Source organism: Delphinus delphis, chromosome 9 (genome assembly GCF_949987515.2).
Source record: "Delphinus delphis chromosome 9, mDelDel1.2, whole genome shotgun sequence".
In the NCBI taxonomy this organism is placed as follows: Eukaryota; Metazoa; Chordata; class Mammalia; order Artiodactyla; family Delphinidae; genus Delphinus; species Delphinus delphis.
This window is the reverse complement of record NC_082691.1, coordinates 26,426,329-26,450,334: the sequence shown is the minus strand read 5'-3', so window position 1 is coordinate 26,450,334 and position 24,006 is coordinate 26,426,329. Positions and strand designations below refer to the sequence as shown.

The window sequence follows — 24,006 nt, the reverse complement described above, 5'->3', positions numbered from 1 at the left end:
GTATTTGCCTTATGTATTGAGGCGCTCCTACGTTGGGTGCATAAATATTTACAACTGTTATATCTTCTTCTTGGATCGATCCCTTGATCATTATGTAGTGTCCTTCTTTGTCTCTTCTAATAGTCTTTATTTTAAAGTCTATGTTGTCTATTTTGTCTGAGATGAATATTGCTACTCCAGCTTTCTTTTGGTTTCCATTTGCATGGAATATCTTTTTCCATCTCCTTACTTTCAGTCTGTATGTGTCTCTAGGTCTGAAGTGGGTCTCTTGTAGACAGCATATATATGGCTCTTGTTTTTGTATCCATTCAGCCAATATGTGTCTTTTGGTTGGAGCATTTAGTCCATTTGCATTTAAGGTAATTATCGATACGTATGTTCCTATTCCCATTTTCTTAATTGTTTTGTGTTCATTATTGTAGGTCTTTTCCTTCTCTTGTGTTTCTTGCTTAGAGAAGTTCCTTTAGCAGTTGTTGTAAAGCTGGTTTGGTGGTGCTGAACTCTCTCAGCTTTTGCTTGTCTGTAAAGGTTTTAATTTCTCTATCAAATCTGAATGAGATCCTTGCTGGGTAGAGTAATCTTGGTTGCAGGTTTTTCTCCTTCATCACTTTAAAGATGTCCTGTCAGTCCCTTCTGGCTTGCAGAGTTTCTGCTGAAAGATCAGCTGTTAACCTTATGGGATTCCCTTGTGTGTTATTTGTTGTTTTTCCCTTGCTGCTTTTAATATGTTTTCTTTGTATTTAATTTTTGACAGTTTGATTAATATGTGTCTTGGTGTATTTCTCCTTGGATTTATCCTGTATGGGACTCTCTGTGCTTCCTGGACTTGATTAACTATTTCCTTTCCCATATTAGGGATGTTTTCAACTATAATCTCTTCAAATATATTCTCAGTCCCTTTCTTTTTCTCTTCTTCTTATGGAGCCCCTATAATTCGAATGTTGGTGCATTTAATGTTGTCTCAGAGGTCTCTGAGACTGTCCTCTGTTCTTTTCATTCTTCTTTCTTTAATCTGCTCTGCAGTAGTTATTTCCATTATTTTATCTTCCAGGTCACTTATCCGTTTTTCTGCCTCAGTTATTCTGCTATTGATCCCATCTAGAGTATTGTTAATTTTATTTATTGTGTTGTTCATCGTTGCTTGTTTCATCTTCAGTTCTTCTAGGTCCTTGTTAAATGTTTCTTGCATTTTGTCTATTCTATTTCCAAGATTTTGGATCATCTTTACTATCATTATTCTGAATTCTTTTTCAGGTAGACTGCCTATTTCCTCTTCATTTGTTAGGTCTGGTGGGTTTTTGCCTTGCTCCTTCAACTGCTGTGTGTTTTTCTGTCTTCTCATTTTGCTTATCTTACTGTGTTTGGGGTCTCCTTTTTGCAGGCTGCAGGTTCGTAGTTCCTGTTTTTTTTGATGTCTGTCGCCAGTGGCTAAGGTTGGTTCAGTGGGTTGTGTAGGCTTCCTGGTGGAGGGGAGTAGTGCCTGTGTTCTGGTGGATGAGGCTGGATCTTATCTTTCTGGTGGGCAGGTCCACGTCTGGTGGTGTGTTTTGGGGTGTCTGTGGACTTATTATGATTTTAGGCAGCCTCTCTGCTAATGGGTCAGGTTGTGTTCCTGTCTTGCTAGTTGTTTGGCATAGGGTGTCCAGCACTGTAGCTTGCTGGTCGTTGAGTGAATCTGGGTGCTGGTGTTGAGATGGAGATCTCTGGGAGATTTTTGCCGTTTGATATTATGTGGAGCTGCGAGGTCTCTTGTGGACCAGTGTCCTGAAGTTGGCTCTCCCACCTCAGAGACACAGCACTGACTCCTGGCTGCATCACAAAGAGCCTGTCATCCACACGGCTCAGAATAAAAAGGAGAAAAGGTAGAAAGAAAGAATTAGTAGAGAGGAAGGAAGGAAGAGGAAAGAAGGAAAGAAAGAAAGGAGGGAGGGAGGAAGGAAGGAAGGAGGGAAGGAAGGAAAAAAGAAAGAAAGAAGATAAAGTAAAATAAAGTAAGATAAAATATAATAAAATTCTGAAAATAAAAAATAATTATTAAAAAAAATTAAAATAAAACGGACGGATAGAACCCTAGGACAAATGGTGGAAGCAAAGCTATACAGACAAACTCTCACACCGAAGCATACACATACACACTCACAAAAAGAGGAAAAGGGGAAATAATCGTAAATCTTGCTCTCCAAGTCCATCTCCTCAATTTGGGATGATTCGTTTTCTATTCATGTATCCCCCAGATGCAGGTACATCAAGTTGATTGTGGAGCTTTAATCCGCTGCTTCTGAGGCTGCTGGGAGAGATTTCCCTTTCTCCTCTTTGTTTGCAGAGCTCCTGGAGCTCAGCTTTGGATTTGGCCCTGCCTCTGCGTGTAAGTCACTGGAGGGCATCTGTTCTTCGCTCAGACAGGTCGGGGTTAAAGGAGCCGCTGATTCAGGGAATCTGGCTCACTCAGGAAGGGGGGGGAGGGGGAGGGGGAGGGAGGGGCACGGAGTGCGGGGCGGGCCTACGGCGGCAGACGCCAGCGTGACGTTGCACCAGCCTGAGGCGCGCCGTATGTTCTCCTGGGGAAGTTCCCTGGATCCGGGACTCTGGCAGTGGCGGGCTGCACAGGCTCCCGGGAAGGGAGGTGTGGAAAGTGACCTGTGCTTGAACACAGGCTTCTTGGTGGCGGCAGCAGCAGCCTTAGCGTCTCATGCCAGTCTCTGGTGTCCGCTCTTTTAGCCGCGGCTCCCGCCCGTCTCTGGAGCTCCTTTAAGCAGCGCTCTTAATCCCCTCTCCTCACGCACCCGGAAACAAAGAGGGAAGAAAAAGTCTCTTGCCTTTTTGGCAGCTCCAGACCTTTTCCCGGACTCCCTCCCGGCTAGCCGTGGTGCACTAGCCTCTTGATGCTGTGTTCACGCCGCCAACCCCAGTCCTCTCCCTGCGCTCCGACGGAAGCCCGAGCCTCAGCTCCCAGCCCCGCCCGCTCCAGCGGGTGAGCAGAAAAGCCTCTCGGGCTGGTGAGTGCCGGTCGGCCCTGATCCTCTTTGCGGGAATCTCTCCGCTTTGTCCTCCACACCCCTGTTGCTGTGCTCTCCTCCGTGGCTCCGAAGCTTTCCCCCTCCACCACCCGCAGTCTCTGCCCGCGAAGGGGCTTCCTAGTGTGTGGAAACTTTTCCTCCTTCACAGCTCCCTCCCACTGGTGCGGGTCCCGTCCCTATTCTTTTGTCTCTGTTTATTCTTTTTTCTTTTGCCCTACCCAGGTACATGGGGAGTTTCTTGCCTTTTAGGAGGTCTGAGGTCTTCTGCCAGTGTTCAGTAGGTGTTCTGTAGGAGTTGTTCCACGTGTAGATGTAGTTCTGGTGTATCTGTGGGGAAGAAGGTGATCTCCGCGTCTTACTCTTCCGCCATCTTCCCCCTAAATCTCAAGATTCAGGTTTTAAGCAGTACAGCGTTTGCAGCCATAACCGCTCTTGGAACATGATATTTTGTTGAAAAAGGAATAGGGAGATGAGATGCTATTTTTGGATAGATTTAGGCGCCTGTTAATTTCTGTGGTCAGAGAAATAAGATGGTTTGATTTGCCAGCCATCAGAATCATGTGATTGGAAGAAACAGTTTCCCAAAGATAGGAGGGTTTCTGAATTTAAAAAGAAATTACGAAGCAAAGTTTACTACAGTTTTTAAAACAGTGAACCACTGACTTACTCTATGTGAGGCCTGCATGTGTAATTTTCTCCAGCAGGATTCCACAGTTTGGGTGTTAGGATGGACAAACAAATTTTGCGTTTAATACAGAGTTGGAGTTTTTCTAGGCAGGAGTGGATGAGGATGGATGTTTAAAGGAGATGTGGGGTTGGAAAGAGTGTGCTTAGAAACACAGAGGAGTTTGGAGCATAGCAACATATTTAATGGACAGGTTGCATATAGAACCAACACTTAATTACCATTTTACTAGACTTTCTTATAAATTACCTCATTTAATTTATCAGAATAAAAATAGCAATAGCAGCTATAATACCATTTCTTCTCCACTGTGCTGTATGGAATCTTTGAAGAAAGGACTTCAAACGATTAAATAGACTCATAGCATAGTAACTGATCTAAGAAAATAAAATTGTATGCATTTTATTTTAATTCCTATGTAAGTGCTAGATAAAGCTAATAGATAAATTCTGTGGATATTTCTTTTTCAGTATATAAAATAACAGGCCCTGTGCTCAACACTTTACGTCAATTATCTTCTTTATTATCTCTTGTCACATAATATGAATGCATGTAGGTTTATCACATGCCTTCAGTTCAATAATCTGGTAACATTGATCTCTAGATGGACCTGTGCCCATCTTTATTTTCCCTTTTTATCTTCATAAATAATATTTCATGCATTCCAAACCCCAAACATAGAATGGCATAAAAAATATCTTTTTTCAAGAACCACTGTCTTTACTGCTTCAGCTACTTTTAGCTATCTTTGGAAAGTTCACTTACATTCTCACCCCCTGTCCGACACACACATGGATGTATACACACACACCCTCCCCCAAAACCTTGCTAAGTTGTTTTATTCACACAGTGCTATAATCAGTACTGCTGGTTAACCCATGTCATGTAGCATGGTTGACTTGACCACAGTCAATAGTGGTGCTGTGTCTGGTTACCAGGACAAATTGTTACAAAGATATAATAATCAAAAAATTGGAATTTTAAATGATTTGAGCTAAACAGTGTGGATCTTGGTTGGCAGGAATCATTAACACAACTCATTTATAACAAAGAGTATCCTTAATGTTCATCCTATTGACAGCATATTTGGAACTAAAGAAGGATAAAATGACAGTAAGAATGAGTTTTTCTTTTAAGGTGATTTAACAGGCAATAGAGTTGCCCAACATTTGTCAACGCTGTGGATCATATGCCGAGTCAAGTGTATAACAAAGAAAAGAGAATTAGTACATTGGACAGGAAGTTAATGTCTATTTGAGTTTTGAATGTGTCATATATTTCAGATGTTACCTATAAAATCCTAATTTTCAGTTCCATTATTTAAATCTTATCCTTGGCAACATCTTACTCCCAGGTTGAAGCTTTGTACTTATGCTTCAGATTTTTAACATAAACTATTCATCAGAGGCCACGTTTTACAGGAAAGTGGCATGCAAGGGACTGTCACTCACAATATACATTTTTAAGATGGAATGGTCTGTTTTGTCCAGATTTAATTTTTGACTCCCAGTAGACACTGGGAAACTAAAGTCATTCATCTCTCAACTTGCTCGGGGATGTTTTAAATTTCAGTAAACAGCAGCATTGTATTAGCGTGAACCATTTGGGTAAATTTGTTTCAAGGAGATAATAAATAAACTACTTGGTTAAAAATCAGAAATGAAACAGTTTGTACTTGTCATCTAGTGGTGCTTAAATTATGAAAAATTGCTCTCTAAAGGTTTGACTAATCGATGAATCTCGTTTGAGGCTGTTGCTAGCTTTAGCCTATCATACTGCACATAATGCACTGAAATCCACTGAAAACCTCTGGGTTTGGAGGTAAAATATCTTCTAACATGATGTTTAATAGTTTGCATGAAAATGTTTACCTAGAAGGATAGTAGGGAAAGAAGATTACTCAATTCTGATCTGTGCCTGCGATAATTAGTTTATATGCTATGGTTTTAAAGTCTTAAATGATAATGATATAACTATGTACACTCTGGAAAAGGGACGGAGGGAATTTTGAGTGATAGGGTAGGTAAATGATTCAGAAAGAAACACACACACACATTTTCAAACACACATCCTTGAATTGATCAATAGAGGAGGAACGTCTCAAATATCTGAAATTCTTAACTCTTGCCTATTTTGAAACCTGGGAAGGTTTTGGCTTATGTGGTCCTACCATCCAAGTAGTAAGAGATCTTCTTCAGTTACAGCAGATTTGGGGCAACTGGCCCAGCTGCCTGCTCATCTTGTCATGTGTGAATCAGGAGGGCAAGAACTTGCCTCTTAGGTCAGTGTGTCCATAGTCTTCATCTCCGTTTCTCCAACACTTAGCACAGAGTGAGGGCGCCAGAGTACTGTTGAGTGAAGGGGGCGTGGCTCCCTCTGTTGGTGGTGAGACCCCCAGCCCCTCCCTGTACAAAGTCTAGGTGAGATGGGGGCAGGGACAGGATAAAGGGAGAAGGAATTCAGCTGATACTCTTCCTCCTCTCCTCTAACTTCCCCCACTCAGATCATTTAACTGTTTTTCTACAATATCCTCTCCTAATTTTCTTTTAACACAGTTAATTTTAACCAAAAGTTATCCCTGTAAAAACATCAGGACATAGAAGTAGGGCTGATTCAGTGTGAGTTGTCTTTCATTCCTGAGAACTGTCCTTTAACCCAATTCTCTTAAGATTGTTTCTGGATATATTTTGGTGATTCAGTGATTTACATGATTTGATTTCAGACTGATATAGTTTAATTGTAGCTGCACACATCTGAATATATATATGTATATATTTTATAATAGAGCTAATTTGTATTTCCATAAAGCAGAAGAAATGGCTCTAAATGAATGTGATAGGAAAGAGAATTATGACCACCAAATTATGATTTTTCTCAAGCCTACTTTCAAAATTATTTCTGAACCAAATAATTCTGAAACTATATAAACAAAAGCCACTACGAACTGAGACAAAAAATGTTTTTATATAATTATACAAATTAAAGGCCCTGTGAATGTTTGCCATTTATTTTAGCGTCATGCTGCCATGTAGGTGGACAAGGTTGACAGATTAAATGCAGAATTACAGTTTCCCCAAATCCTGATGCCCTGTAGAGATTTCTCTTTACGAAAATTGATCAGTCAAGCCTTTCTGCTAGATAGAGTAAGGGAATAATGAAATGTGCGTGCTATCAGTGCAGTCTGAGGATTGAGAAAGGAAAGTGTATTTATAAAAAATGAGGTTAAAAAAAAGCTTCTGAGGGCTTCCCTGGTGGCGCAGTGGTTGAGACTCCGCCTGCCGATGCAGGGGACACGGGTTCGTGCCCCGGTCTGGGAAGATCCCACATGACGCGGAGCGGCTGGGCCCGTGAGCCGTGGCCGCTGGGCCTGCGCGTCCAGAGCCTGTGCTCCGCAACGGGAGAGGCCACAACAGTGAGAGGCCACAACAGTGAGAGGCCCGCGTACCGCAAAAAAAAAAGCTTCTGAGTCAAAAGCAATGTCATTTATTGGAGGGAAGAAATTTTGTTTTAAGACAGTGGATGTAATCAGTTGTACATTCCGCTAAGGCCTGTGTTCTCTTATTGAAACATGACCACCTGTCTAAGCACACATGTTTGATTAAGTGCTTCCTAGGTATGTTGTTTTTCTATAAAAAAGACACACTTTGTTTTCCTTTGCATTTATATTTTGACCATGTAAGAAATGGATGTTGTATAAGCAAAGAGCTTCTTAAAAGTAAAAATATAAAATACCTAGTCACAAGGAGTACCAGTGTTTGGCCTGCAGTATTATTTTATGACTAATGTATTTTGTTTCCATTTTGCTTAAAAAAGCCAGGTTTTGGAATTATACGTCTTCCAAAGTCCAGAAAATTTTGTGCAAATGCATAAAAGTTAAATAAACTTAGCAATACACATTTTCAGTGACAGTTTTAGAAGCCATGTAGACCTTGTAAAAGAAGAGGCAAGTAGTGTGGCTTTATGTAAAATATAATACAGTAACAAAGAAAAAAAACATTTGGAAATTCTCAAATAAACTTAGGGTTTCTCCATTTTCATTTTACCTTCAATCACAGTTTATCTTAGTAGAGTCAAAATACTTAGTTTGAGTGAAAGCTAGCATTTATCATACTTTACCCTCTTCTGACACTGTATGTGATACTCTTCATCTTAGGTTTAATAAGTAAATTCTCTTTGTTAATGTGACCATGTGTCACACATAAGAAGAAAATTTGACTAATCAGTTTAGTCCATTAGCTCTGGCACCATGGGCCAATTGTAATCCTAGACAAATAAATTGTTTTATATAGTCATCTGAACATGTTATTTTACCTAAAAATAGGGGTAGATGTGTTTAACTTATTTTGTGTCTTTTTTGGCGCAGAAACATATACAAATAGGTATTGAATGAATGTTGAAAATGATGCTGCTGAACCACTTGAAATTTAATGCAGTTTCACCTTGTTTTCCACACGTTTCAATTCTGTAAATGTAAGCAATCAGTTGGCAGACATAATATCTAAAATGAAGTAAACTCATTCAGTGTTTTAACTTTTGATGGAATCCACATTCTAAATTGAAAATTGTCTCCTGAGTATAAATTACAGGGTTCCTTGAGGGATCAATAAAGTGGTAATTGGATTTGGATCTCAGGGGAATTCAGAAGATTCTCTTTCTTCCTGTATGTGATGAGTTCTGACATTGTATTTTAACTTTGTTACAGAACTGTCTTCCAGAAAGTAGAACTTTTATGTATGTGAAAATTCTCTAGCTACTTAGTTCTTTTTAAAAAAACAATTAAATGGTAATTTTAAAAGTTTTAATGATTCTAAATGAAATAAATTGAAACTCATGGATTTCATTCAGTATTACAAATCATATGTTCTTATATTTATCTATGTAGTTTTTGGTTTGCTTATTTGGTCTTCAGAGATACCTATATTTTACAGATCTTCATTATCATGGTATGTTTCTCAAATAAAAAAACGGGGGCAGAATCTGTGGCAAAAATTTGGAAACGAAACAAGATCTCTTTTCCTCTTGGAGATTTATAATGTGCATTCATACAATAAGGCTGTATGAATTCCTGCTGAAAAGACACAATTTTAACTTTATTGTTTATTGTAAAATCATGACCACAGAATACTTTTGCCTATATAAGGTCTACTATAGCTTCAAGAACTAGTGATTTTCTTTGGAACATACTTTGAGAAGCACTAATTTAGTCTATTTTTCCCAAGCGATTTTTAAACATTTTTGTGAATTGTGTTTTCTTTTAACAAAATTTTATATTGTCCATGTCTGTAAATGTTTAAGAGACACAGAAAAATACACTTTTACATGGTACCCAAGTTACTACTAAAGATGTACAGAAGATGGGTAATACATATCTTCAAACAGTTCAGGAGGAGAAAGAAAAAAGATATCAGTATATGCAGATTATATTTATATTGCACAGAACTAGCCTTGTAGACAGAATAGGAATTTAAAATTCAGTGATAATTGTTTTATCCATTTTTCCTTTCCATTTTTCCTCTGTAACACAATTTATGTCCATACTTTATATTTATGGCATATTCAGCGACGTTGATGGCTAGCAGAAATGTCCACACACTTTCATTCTTGAAAAGCCAACACTCACTCGGTACTTTGGTAGAATATGAGAACATTAGTATGTTGGATTATCTGATATTCTTTGCTATCTAAATTCACAGATACTCTTAATCCCTTATCTGAATCTCCTGAAGGAATTCCTGCCAGTATAGTGCAGATATACCTTTCTTCAAGAATAATTTCAACATTCGATGTATATTTTTTAAAAGTCATGGTTTCAGCAAACTCTTAAGCAGCGACTTACAGTATTCACTTTTCTTGAATTATCCTATTTATCATTTCATTATTTAGGTGTGTGTGTTTGTATGTATGTGTGTATATATATATATATAACTTATTTGCATTAGGAATTAAAAAATTTTTTTCTTCACAAATTGTTCTCAGACCTATGCTGAGTTTTCCCACAGTACAAGATGTGCTTTTCTAATATCACTGCTATAGTGTTTGAATATGTTCTAAGAAAATATTGGCTAATCTTTTCAATCTTTGTGGAATATATTGTAAAAGGAATACTATGAGAGGTTTATTATTTAAAATATGAATAAAATGTATTCAGTGTTTGATCCAGTATATTATTATGTTTTTAATCAAATCACTAAAGCATTCTTTTTTTTTTTATAGAGCAATGAAGTTGTCTACTACAATGCAAAGGATGATCTCGATGTGAGTATTAAAAGTTTTACGTTAAATTCCAGGGTAAACGTAGGTATACTAGGGTGATTGGCTTTACAAACAAGCTGACCTAGCAGGTTTAGTTGGATTCATGTACCAGTCCAGCCTTAAAACTGTAGTTGCCTAAGGGCATTAAAACATATTTAAATTCAAACTGTTTTTCTCTCATCTGAGACATGCTACAGTTGACTTGGTGATCCATAAATTTCATTTTAGTTCTGCATATTCTTGACATCCTGCTAACTTTGTCAAGTTTGCTGGAGTTGGACTATATCACATAAAATTTTTGAGAATTTATAAAGAAATGTAAGACAATACATTTTATACTTCACTAAAACTTTTTGTTGGGGAAGTTCATAGTCCTTTAGATATGTTAATACTATTGCTCTTGTAAACCCTTAGATAGTGAATAAAAATGAATCATGTTTTATGATTAGTATATTGGTTTGGCTATTACAGAGAGTCTTAAAGTAAAAGTGCTAAGACAAGACAAAAGATTATTCCTCTCTCATGTCACATTCTGTGTGCAAGGCCTAATATAACAACTCTTCCGTCGTCGAGGCCCTACAGTCCTTCTCTCATGTTTTTTGCTCTCCTCAGTGTAACTTTTCCATATTTTGGTCCAAAATGGATGCTCCAATATCCACAATGATTTTTGCATTCTATGCATCAGGAAGGAGGCAGATGGCACTGAAGGACACACCCTTTGCCTTTAAGGGCATGTTCTGGAAATTGCACACAGCGTTTCTATCTGCACCCGTTGTCCACAACTTAGTGACTAGTCTTGCCTAGATGCAAGAAGATACGGAACATAATTTTCTTTCCCCTTCGATAAGCATGTACCCAAATAAAATATAGGACTCCATTACTGAAGAGAGAATAGGGAGAATACTAGTTGGGAGTTAATTAGCAGTTCGTGCACTTAATTTTGCTCGTCTTGGAATATTAAAGTTAATGCCCAGACTCTCCCTGCTTGTCTGAGTGACTTCTATCAATTAAGTATAGTCAAATTCTTCAACTTGGAACTGAGGAAAAAATTCTCTTTTACAGGAAAATGATTATAAAATTATGCACTGTGTTGAGTATTATTTAGTCCTTCTTAAAGCATGTGTTTTGATCATTACAATCAAATTGTTTTCTGCAATGGAAATATTCACTATCTTAGAACGAAAGAAAGTTAAGAAATGTAAGTAAATGTTGAACTTTGATATTCACCTTAGGATTTTTAGTGGTTATAGCTTTTTTTGAAGATTGTTGCTTATCAGATGAAGTTGGACTTACACGGATGATGAGATTTATTCATCCTTACCAAAAGTTTTGCTGCATATAATCAGATTTAATTGGTTGCTATACTCCAACTTTATACACGTAGTGCTTGATGTTTTATTTATCAAATATTTGTATAATCATAATACCATCTTGTTTTGATTTGAATTGGCTTACCGTCACTGTTTGTTGTGCTTTTCTATATTCCAATTTAGTTGTAAATTTTTATTGCTCAAATTCCACAAAACCATATTCATTATGAAAAATTGGTGAACAGAGATTATATAATGTGAGTTTATAATCTCATACATTAATATCTAATATCTAATGAACACAGGAATTAATTGGAATACTAAATATTGAAACAATATTATCAATTAATAAATTTATCCTCATATGTTTGAATGGGGATATAAATATCTGAGGTATAAATAAATTTTCTATTTTCTAGAATAGTTCTATATTTAGCCTATGAGTGGACTTTGAAAACAGGTGGCTGAAATCTTCCCAGCAAGTGTCAAGCTATAGAAATAGGAAGGCCAGATTTAACTACAGATGTGTTTTGGTGTGCTGACACAGAAACAAAGTGAGTTTGATTGCCTTTGGATGTGATGCATTCTCCAGCTTGCTGCAGTTCCACTGTTCCTGTTGCCTTACTCTGCCTACACCACACACACATCCACACACGTAAAGAAAAGAAAAGAAAAATGCCTTAAGATAGTATAGGATAGAATCTTCATCACACCAACATTTAAGGAAGGTGAGGGCAGGGGTAAGGTGTGTAGGATATGAGTAGATGGAAATGAAGCAAAAGTAGCTTTCATAATAGAAGTAAATCATACGAAAAGTCCATAACTTTAGTTTATGTTGGATTCAGGATTAAATTTAGAATCTCCTGGTTCCTATTATTCTGCCATGTTAAATATGCTGGTCCATCACCAAGTTAAGATTTGCATATAAAGAATGACATAGTCAAGTGTAATCAATTGATTTTGTTCATTATAATGGTGATACATGGCCTCACTTAAAGGTAAAACAAGCATTTAAAGTGCTTTTTAATCTCATCAGTTGCCTCTCAAGGAAGCTCAACAGCTATCTCTTCGGAGTGTAACTTTCTATGAGCTACGTCTGAATTAGCTAGTTTGTGGGGAGATGTCAGGTTGTAAGGCTTTCAAGGACTTTGATACCAGACAGTCCCTCAGGGGCATTTTATAATATCTGTGCTGCTCAGATCGATGCTGTTTATATTCACCTTCTGGGTATAAAAATAAATACCTAGTGACAGGCAGATTTAGCTAAAGCAGTGACTAAAATAAGGGGTAAAGTCAGTGTCCCTTAGGATTGTGTAATGTGATTTAAAAATTATGACTCTAGTCATTTACACAAATTTTTGCTTTGGAATTAAAAAATGCACGTATAACTTGGCGAAATTATTTGGTGAGCCACAATTCATATGGAAAGTATAAGGTACATAGCCATGCTGGAAATTTAAGACAATGATTCCTGTCCCTGTGCTAGTTAATGTTAACTATTCTCTCCTCTAATTACCTGATTTTGATATCCTACAATTTTTCCAATCAGATGCTAAGTACTCTTTAAAAACTAATTCAAATACTACCTCCTCTTGAAGCCTGCCTTGCTTTTCCTAAGTAGCAAATGGTATTTCCTTCCTCTGGGTGCTCAGAATAACTTGTTACACGTTTCTGGTTTCAGTGGTGTAATATCTTATACTATGGTATTTTTATACAGGGATAATCTTCTCTATTAAAATTTTAGTGTCTTGAGGTAAGGGTCTTACTCATTTTCTCTGTTGAATGATTTAGGATAATTGCTGAGATAATGCTTGTTAAATTGGGTAGGTGTTTGTGTTTCAGTCCCCCTATTGCTTACATAGCATTTGTGAAGATTGTTCGCTTCTTTTTTTCATGTCAAAAGTTTTTTTTTTTTTTACATCTTTATTGGAGTATAATTGCTTTACAATGGTGTGTTAGTTTCTGCTTTATAACAAAGTGAATCAGTTATACATATACATATGTTCCCATATCTCTTCCCTCTTGCGTCTCCCTCCCTCCCACTCTCCCTATCCCACCCCTCCAGGTGGTCACAAAGCACGGAACTGATCTCCCTGTTCTATGTAGCTGCTTCCCACTAGCTATCTGCCTTACGTTTGGTAGTGTATATATATATCCATGCCTCACTCTCTCGCTTTGTCACAGCTTACCCTTTCCCCTCCCCATATCCTCAAGTCCATTCTCTAGTAGGTCTGTGTCTTTATTCCTGTCTTACCCCTAGGTTCTTCATGACATTTTTTTTCCTTAAATTCCATATATATGTGTTAGCATATGGTATTTGTCTTTCTCTTTCTGACTTACTTCACTCTGTATGACAGACTCTAGGTCCATCCACCTCATTACAAATAGCTCAATTTCGTTTCTTTTTATGGCTGAATAATATTTCATTGTATATACGGCACTACCTTAAAAAGAGAAAAATCTCAAACTACAATGAGATTGTTTGCTTTTTAACGTAGTGCCGTATTTGCAAAGTAAACAGGAAACCCTTTGCAAATATGGTGGAAACGAAAATGTTTGTTTTGTTTCAAGGTTGAGTGGAAACAATATTAAGAGAGGAATGGCAAGACTGACTTTGACTGTGTACTGTATTTGAATTAATTTTTTAATATAGACATTCGTTTCTTTTTGTTCATACAACGGGGCAGGCTGCAGAAGATGGGAGTGGAGTGGACCTTTTTCCTTCTTCTCTCATCTGTCCCTTCCTCTCATTAGCCCCTGGTTCAGTCATGAGAACTAAGTAAAGTCAGACAGACAATGTGCTTTCCCCTGTGTCTAAAACTGATTCAAGTTGGGAATAAGTAGCAGAGTTAGAATATTTGTTTGCCATACTACAAGCAATATAAGGATCAAGATTTTGGGTTCCAAGTCTGGAGAGATCTGATAATCTAAGTTTTTATGAATCTCTGTGAAATATGAAATCAAGCTTATTTTATTAGTCCATCAAACTAAAGTTTTGTCTAATTATACATGTAATTAGAATAAGTAAGTTGTCAAATTTCATTTCCAGAGAGACCACAGCATTAACGTGGGTACAGTGTTTTAATGTAAGATTTTTTTTTTTTTTTTTTTTTTTTTTTGCGGTACACGGGTGTCTCACTGTTGTGGCCTCTCCCGTTGCGGAGCACAGGCTCCAGACGCACAGGCTCAGTGGCCGTGGCTCACGGGCCCAGCCGCTCCGCGGCACGTGGGATCTTCCCGGACCGGGGCACAAACCCGCGTCCCCAGCATCGGCAGGTGGACTCTCAACTACTGTGCTACCAGGGAAGCCCTAGTTTTTAACTTCTTATCAGGAAAAATATTTTAAATATAAAGAAGAGAGAACAGTAAACAGAGTCTCCATAGTTGCTGTATGTATTGTTTGCTAAATATTTTAAGATAAATTAGAGATGTGACATTTCACTCCTAAATACTTCCATAGGAAACTTTTATCCCTAATTAATAACAAGACATAAATGTATAAGTGCTGTGTACATTGTTATACAGAGGAAGAAGCAGAGCTTGATGATTAAGACATTATACTCTGGAGGCCCGCTGCCTGCATCTGAGGCCCATCTCTGCCATTTTCTAGCTTTGTGATATCGGCAGAGTCACCTAAAGTCTCTGTGCTTCACTCTTTTGGTCTGAAAAATAAAGGTAATGTGATACCTACCTCATACTGTTACTGTGAAAATTAAATTAGTTAACACATATAAAGAATTTAGAACATTCCCTGACTTACAGTAGGCAATCCAGAAATGTTAGTGAGTATAATTTTAAAAATAATAATTATTAATATTACTACAATACATTTAATATTGATTTGAAGTGATTTGAGTTCCAAATGGAACACGTTTATATGCGTGGATGTGTTAACAATAATTGAAGGGTACTAGTTTGACCTCTTTCATTTTATTGTTATGAATATCCTTACACTTGTGTGAAAAACTTAAGAAAATGCGTGACAAAATAAAAATCAGAATCTTCAGAAAACGTTTAGAAATAAATGTGACCTCAGTGCAAAAATTTGCCTTGAAATCCTTGTAGGTTTTGTATATCTGGGTTTGCAAAGATAATTAAATGTCAAGATAAAATGGAAAAATAACGCTAATAATGCAACAGTTATTTATGAAATTCCACATTCAGGTTCTCTTTAGTTTTGAAATTTATTTAGGTTCTTGTTTAGGTTTTTAGAGACATCTGTCCCAATAAATCCTTAACTTCCCTAAAGATGTAGTGAAGCAGATTCCCCAGGAGATTTCAGTTGTGCCAGCAAGCAGCACTATTTTCCTAATTCCCAAAGCAAGCAAAGACGAAGTAGATCATTACAAAGTCTTATTAACCTAATTCTAAGACCTATGTTTCAGACTGAAATCCAAATGAAATAAATTCAGCCCAGAATTCCCATGTCAATAACTTGAGTTGATTTATTTGCTACGTTTTATTATATTGATCATGCTAAAAATTTGACCTTTCTGGGACATTCAGCTAGTCTGCTGAATTCCCTTGCATATTTATGTTGCTATTTATTTTCTTACCAGTCTTGTCTACATTAAAACTTATTCCAACATAATGTCCTATCTAAATGTCTTCTTAAAAGCCTAATCATTCATGATTTGATTTTATTTTGTAGAAATAAATCAGTCTGTTTCTAGAATGAACCAATAGGGATATGTATCAGACAGCGACGACTCTGTTCTAATTATTAAAGAAAGAAAGTCTAGGTTTCTTTGGCAGCTTTTATTTTGGCGATACGCGGGCCTCTCACTGCCGTGGCCTCTCCCGTTGCGGAGCACAGGCTCCGGACGCACAGGCTCAGGGGCGGTGGCTCACGGGCCCAGCCACTCCACGGCATGTGGGATCTTCCCAGACTGGGACACGAACCCGTGTCCCCTGCATCGGCAGGCAGACCCTCAACCACTGCGCCACCAGGGAAGTCCTCTTTGGCAGCTTTTTAAAAAAACTGTCTAATAGTATACAGCCTTTATTTCAGGCTCTGCTAATGACTGTTGTTGAATCCTCAAATAGGAGATGGCATAGAGATAGAATATTAATTGCTTCTGTATAGTAAATGGTACAATCAGAGTTACCTTTTTGTGTGTGTGCATCTAAAATAAGTGGTGTAAATATTTTCAATGCTATATGTTTGGATTGGATTATAATAGTCATTAACATATGTATACTTACTCTATACTAGAAAGTAAGTGCTTTGCAGGTAATGTTATCATTTAAAGTTCACACTCATCCTTTGTGGCAATACTATTATTTTCATGATATCCAGAAAAGACAAGTAAAATTTAGTGAGCTTAAGTGACTTGTCCGCTGTCACACATGTGGGGTTTGGTAGTGCAGGGAACTGAATGCAGTGCAGTCCGTGTGATCCCCAGCAGGGGCCGTGTGTCCCTGTGCTGTGCTACACTGCCTGTTCCGTGGGCCCCCATGGGGGACAGGAGAAGGCCATGTGATGGAACTGTTGTAAATCAAGGCTTAAGATTAAAGGTTTTGAAAATGGTTTTGGTTTAAAATTTTAATTTATTGTACCTATCCATCATTCTGTCCGTATTTAATTTTGATGTATGTGGCTCGTACTTATCCAACCAGCTTCCTCATTGACAGCTGTTAGTTGACAGTGACTTGCAGTAGGTAAAATAAAATCTCTGTGACTAAAAAGATTGTTAGACTTTAAATCATAAATCTTCAGTGAGCTGATCCATCATTCCTAGTGATATTTACCATGGAGACCTTAAAATTAACGCATGCACCCTTGTGTGAAATATATAGCCATATTAGGATTCATTGGGGGGAAGATAAGATTAGATTCCATTTCTTCTAGGAATAGCGCCATATGTTTTTTGGGCCTTCTTCCAAAATTTTTGAGTCTATTTTGATAGTTTTGTAATGCTTTGTGCGCTTGGGCACGTGCTGCTTTTGCAAGGATAGTTAAAACGTTGGTCCTCAGCTGCTTTGGGGTGGTGGCATGCATAATTCTCTTTTAGATTCCACATCCAGTTCTTCCTTTCCAGAGGCTAGTGTATGGTGTATTTATTTAGAACTCACTGAATATTCACTGTTTGGAAAGTTCGGTGGCATTATGTGGGCATTATAAACTCACCCTATGTACAGCATTGGGTAAACAGAGATATGGGGACTGGATTGTTTTGAATGGTATCTTCAACCTTTTTTTGCTTGCACATGCATGTCAGTTAAAAAAATGCATCTCTCAATATAACAATATTTACTTATAAATTCTCTCTATATACTATTGAACTAATATGCTGAGAAACCTCCCAAGAGACATCTAAAATTTTAAGATAAGTGAAATTTTATGAAGTATTGGTTTCAGTGGCATTTGACATTAAAAATCACCAGAAAAAAAGTATAGTTCTTTTCTAGATGCTTAGTTATTAAATGCCTTTAATTATGATGCCTTCATAATGCCATAGGAAATATCTCAACAGCCCATATGAACACAGGACATTGTTACCGATATAGTAAATCTAAATCCATATTTATGATAATCTTCTTGATAATATTAACTTTTTTGACCAACTTGCCGGTTGAACTAATTGAATCACTTTTCTATCTGGTAATGAGACTGAAGAAGAGCTAGTGCTGGGAATAGAAGCATCATCTCTGTCATTCTCTTCTTGTTCAGTGCAACTTCCATTACTAGAATTTCAACTTCAATCATTGTTAATTTCAGAAATCTTTTAAAGCTGGTAGCACATATGGAGTAGGTTAAACCCAAGAAAATAATAAGTAAATTTACATATAAAGTGAAGAATAGTACATTGAAAGGGACTGTGTAAGGGAGAAGGTGGCTCATTATCAGTATGTGGGGTTTCCACTTTCTCCTTGTGGTACCTGGAGGATGACAGATGACTTGAGACCAACCCACACACACAGTAAGGCCAGGGGAAAGGGAATACTAATGTCACTCTTTTGGGTAAATATTAGTAAACTTTAATTTTTTTCTTATTTCATTTGCTAGAAATGGGTATAACTGTAAGTTCTAATGTTTTCTTCCACCCTTCCAGTGAATTCCTTTGGAGACCACTGACGCATGGTGTGTTCATTTTTATTTAAGTTCTTCTCAAAAAGATGGCCTTGACTGTCACTTGAGTGAAGTAATCGAAATAATTCAACTCGTGAAGTGGAGGTGAAAAGCCCAGCTAATGTTCTAACCCATGTTCGCCTACACATTGTCTGTTTGATTGATAGCTATAGCTCTGTGCTTTGAATGCATTGCCCTAAGTTAAAATGTAAATTCTCAGGGTCAAGGGGTTTGGATACCAAAGGAGTCTTTTGGTCAGTGGTCTCCAAAGGAATTCACTGGTGGAAGAGAACATTAGAACTTACAGTTATACCCATTTCTAGCAAATGAAATAAGAAAAATATTAAAGTTTACTAATATTTACCAAAAGGAGTCTTTATACCCGCTTTTCATCATTTACATGTTCTTGCAGTTACTTGGCATTAAAAAAAAAAAAAGCCTTGGAAACAATTTGCTTTTAGTTCATAGATTTCAGAATGAGAATTTTCAGAGCTAGAAGGAGGTTTACAGATCTTGTTACCCTCTGTTCCTTAAAAAAAAAAAAAAAAAAAATCTGAGAAGCCATAGCAAGGACACACAGAATTGTACACAGAGTTGAAATGAGATTGAGAAGCTGGGTTCCTGACTGAGGCGCTGTCTGTCCATTCACCGGACTGCTTCTGGTGTTTGTCCTTGCTTCCTGCTGAAGTAGAAAAAGCATGAGTCTGGGGACTAGGAAACAGTGATTCAAGTTTATTTATTCACTCAACAAATGTTATAAATAGGGCAGGCAGATACAGTTCTAAGTGATTTGCTAGGTGCTAGGGCCACAACCGAACGATGTCAATGAGGCCTCTTGCCCTCGTGGTGATTATATTTTAGTGTAGTGAGATAGCAAACATGGGGCAAATAAAAAATTTGATAGCGTTTTTACACATCCATATATCCTTAAACACCATTTAGAATATCAAAGTGTTGATGCCAAATTTCTGATTTTAATAAAGAGTATTCTGATCATTTAATGAGCATTGTTGCATTACCGATTTTTAAAAGATACCTAAAAAAAAATGTAGTAAAATTATTGCTTCCAAAGTTACATTGGCACAATCTGTGCAAGACAGAATTGAAACAAAAGTCAACCGCACCAACGCAGTTACATAACCAATCTTTATCCCTTCCTTTGACATTTTATACAAAATTATTATTTTATAGTCTTTATCTTGAAAGGGATGTCCTGCCATCTAGATCCATAAATTTTAGCAATGTTAAGATATATCCTAGGGATATATCTTAGGATATGACTTAAATTTTGCATGTTAAGCAGTACAGTAAATGTTTTACAAACCTTAATGTGAAATTCTATAAAATCAGTAATGTCTACATTGCTCTGAATGTAATAAATGAAGTGTAATGTTTTCAATATTCTATGGGGGATAATTTAGATGGCAGAATCTCCAAGAGAGTATTTTTCAACTGCGATCTGAAGAGTGAACTGACACTATGAAAAAAGACCAGGGAACAACCTACCAGACAAAAGGAACAGCAGACCCAGGGACGTTAAACCAGGAAGAGCATAATGTGTGTGAGGACCAGAAAACAGTCCAATGTGGCAATGAGCAAGGGAAGGCAGGGCAGGAGATCTGGATGAGGAGTCAGGCTGGAAATAGATCATTCAGAGTCTTATGGGCCAGAGAGAGATTTTCATTTCTTTGTAAGTATGGTGGGGTCTTGGCGTCCTGGACTCCAGGCTTTTTTTTTTTTTCTGGTACACGGGCCTCTCCCTGTTGTGGCCTCTCCCGTTGCGGAGCACGGGCTCCGGACGTGGCCATGGCTCACGGGCCTAGCCGCTCCACAGCATGTGGGATCTTCCCGGACTGGGGAACGAACCCGTGTCCCCTGCATCGGCAGGCGGACTCTCAACCACTGCACCACCAGGGAAGCCCCTCCAGGCTTTTTTTTACTGTATATTAGTTGTAAGGTGTTAGTCAATCTTTGCCTTAGGTATCAAGGGAAAATAATTGATCTTTCTACCTTACAAAGTTTTTTTGTTTAACCTGTTTTGTCCTGACAATATTTTTTAAAGTATATTTGTCTGTCATAATCTTCATAATATGAAAATTTGCTTTTAATTTTTTAACAAATAGATTGGCCCCATTGAAATGTTTTCCTTTCCTAATATAATATATACCACTATATGGTTTCCGGAGGGGTGGGGAGAGTGCTTGTATTGAACTTTCAGACTATCTGAAATCACATAGTTCTTTTCATAGGCAAGACACCATTTCACAGTCCCTTAGTAGAGAAAATACCCTATCAGCCACTCCCCAAAATTTAGGTTACATATTTATGTATAAAAAAGATATGTATATATATGTTCAGAGTATTACATCCCTTTCTAATGCTGATAATTTGAAATTTTCATACTACTCGTAGAGTTTAAACCAGCCCTCAGTCCTTGTCATCACACTTACCTGTATTGTGATACTGTGATGGCTCTCATGCTCATTGAGGGTAGATCCTGGGATAGGTGATTCACACGCATTCCTCCATTATGCAAACTAAAAATTCATCAGTTTTATTTTGAGGATGTCCTCAGATTTTGTATTCCACCTTATTAAATCGTTATTGTAATCCTTATCAGCAACCTCAATACATTTTATTTAAGGAATGTCGCTTTTAAATTTTAATGAACAAGTTCTTGCAGTGATCAGTATCCGTTTTTGACTTAATTTAGTTGTTTTATGTGTTTCAAATTCATAGTTGTCTTTGATTCGCTTCGTCATATTAGAAAATGTATATTTTTTTGCTTTAATATCACCTATGTATTTTTTAACTTGCTGTCTTTCTCTGTGTATTGCACAGTTTCAGTTGCTTACTGTTCCCGCTACCTCCAAAGTCTGCTTATTTCAGACTGTTTCTTCCTTCTCTTTTATATATCATAATTAATAGTAGAAGAATATGCAGAAATTTAACAGTAGGTCTAATTTTAAGGAATAGAATTATTTCTTCAAGTTTCTTCTGACCACTAATGTTATGTTTATTTTTCATGTTAACTGTAAAACATTCTTAATATATTGAGTAAATTGCCTCTGAGGAATTAATGCTATAGTTTTTCCATAGGGTAAATCTAAGCAGCTAAAACATTTTAACTACTTGAAGAACTGGAGAAATCTTCTCAATTCATAAAAAAAACTCTTTATTTCCTCATCAAATATATTATGATTAGCTGAACTCATATGTTTTTTCAAAGGACAATATGTCTATTCATTAAATTATAATTTAAAATTTTTATTTTCTTATTGTTATGATTCAGTAAAGCAAATGGACAAATATTATATTTAAGCCCTTAGTGTCATGTATTCAGTGTCATCCAACTCATATTTCCTTTTCAGTTCTATTCATCCACTATGTCTCTGAGTCACAGCATCCTCAGGGAGAAAAATAGCAGCTTAAACCAATTAACTCAGGAGACTCAACAGTACTCTTATTGCCACTGTAACTGGACTCATTATTTACTATTCAGCCTGGCCTCACACCCTGACCAGAACAATTATAATTGGCTGAAGGCTCAGCACCTTTTTCTCTATTTATTATTCTTTAATTGGGCATGGACAGCTGCAGCTGCTTTGATGAATCTCCACTTCTAATTGATGCATGTGATTTACTAAAAAGGCGGCTTTCCTATGTGTGGGTAAGAACTGGTAACCAGCTTACATTCCAGTGGTGAACTAGTGGCTACGGGAGCAACTTTATTTTTTAATTCATAGAGTAGATACCAACATGGCAGTATAGCAGCCTTTTCCACCTTGCTGGCTGTATGAAAGTCTATTGTAAATATAATACATCCATGATAGTTATTTACATTGGATGATAATATCATGCCTAAAAGCATATTGTGTATCCAAAGTTTTGTTTGATATTGGGAATACAATTGAGACTAAAAATTTCAAGAATCAATAACGTGTATGTTGTGAAAGTTGTAAGGCCCTCTTGTAAACAACATCTGTGAAATAGTTGTAAAAAAGAAAAGGATGTATTTGGAGGTGGAAGTTTTAAAATATACTCATATACACTGTGGAGAATTGTATACAAGTCTGTAGTCTCTGGTTATTGAAGAGTTTGGTTCATTACACAAGAACACGTTCATTTACACCCTTCACTAGTGGGATAGAAATGCCAATTGTGATGCCCCTGTAGAGGGTCCCAGCTCTTATTTAGTATCAACTAATTTTCTCACAGTTTTGTGAGATACACAAAAATTAGAGAGCAGGGGGAGGTAAACCTAACCATAATGTGATTGTGAGCAAAGTTTCTCAGTGAGCATGTTCAACCTGAATTGTGCACAGTAATTAAGCTAATTTTTATTGTAATTTAAGTGAAATATATGAACTTTTAATTTCTGAACATTTTACTGTTGGTAGAAATAGTTATAGCATGAAAAAGATTAAAAATATTAAAAACAAATGTTTTATTATAAAAATCAATTCTAAGAGTGTTTCATTTGAGACAAATATATTAAATATGCGAAAGTCTTTTGTGCCTGTCATAGACATCATGGTGACTTTCCAAATGAAATTTGCGAATAGGTACTGCTTGCAAAATCGAATGACCCATCCAGGATTAGCTGGTACCTCTGTCTCTGAGTGATCTATTATTTAATAAATGAAATTATGTTGAGATGAATAGTCAGAGGAACATGCTTCTCATGTTTCACTTATGTGTTTTACCAGATACATTTGAATACATTTTGGAATTTACCTCCTCAGCGTCTCTGTACACATTTATATAGGGTAGTCAGGAGAATTCAGAAGAGATGTTTTGGGGAAAAAAATTGGCAAGAGACATGCTGACTTAATTTTTCTTGTGGTCTGGCAAACAATGAGATCTTAATTCCAGGGGGACAATTTATTTGAAATTTTTAACACACTAAACAATATGTGTTAAGTAGCTTTTCTCCACTTTCCTTTTCTCAGTCAGTTCCTTTGTGTCTAGTATTTGCTCTATGTTAATTATACTATATAATCCCATAATATATCAAGAAAAGTAAAGATGGATTATGATGAAATGAGTTACATTTAGAAATTTTAATCTTTTCATGAAATGACTTCAATTTATGGAGAGTGTAATAAAGGGCGGGGGGGGACCATGGGCAACAACCATATTATTTTTTCTTAATATATTTAGCATCTGTACATTAAAACTAGACGTGATACATGATTATACAAGTTGAGAAGTACATTATTTTAAATTATTCCTAAAAGCCCTTTATATGGCTATTTATTTATTTACTGGCTGCACCATGCAGCTTGCAGGATCTTATTTCCCTGACCAGGGGTTGAACCGGCCTCAGTAGTGGAAGCACTGAGTCCTAACCACTGGACCGCCTGGGAATTCCCTCTATGGCAATTGAAAAGTGAAAGAATCTCTATTAAAATACATTTAAAACATAATTTTTAAGTGTGAGAGGGCTCAGAGGAAATAGAAGCAACTTCCACCTTAGTAAGATAATCGTATAGTGCTTAATAGCACTCTAGAAAGGACTTAAAACAAAAATTTAATATTTTAAATTGCAAATATAATACATGTTTATTGTATTACATTGGAAACAACAAGAAAGCACAAAGATGAATACCATCAAAACTATAAAAACCAGTGATAGGGCTACTAGTGTTTGCTATGTACTCATCCCTA

General features: G+C 36.9%; 1 protein-coding gene across 2 annotated transcripts in view; it reads left to right on the top strand.

Moving 5' to 3' along the window:
• Nucleotides 1–24,006, top strand: part of CACNA2D1 (calcium voltage-gated channel auxiliary subunit alpha2delta 1) — a 515,294-nt gene that overhangs the window by 300,484 nt on the left and 190,804 nt on the right. For both annotated transcript variants that reach the window (XM_060020340.1, XM_060020339.1), the window contains exon 5: nucleotides 9,916–9,957. In XM_060020340.1, coding sequence (XP_059876323.1) covers nucleotides 9,916–9,957 — 42 coding nt within the window. The remainder of the gene's footprint in view (nucleotides 1–9,915; nucleotides 9,958–24,006) is intronic.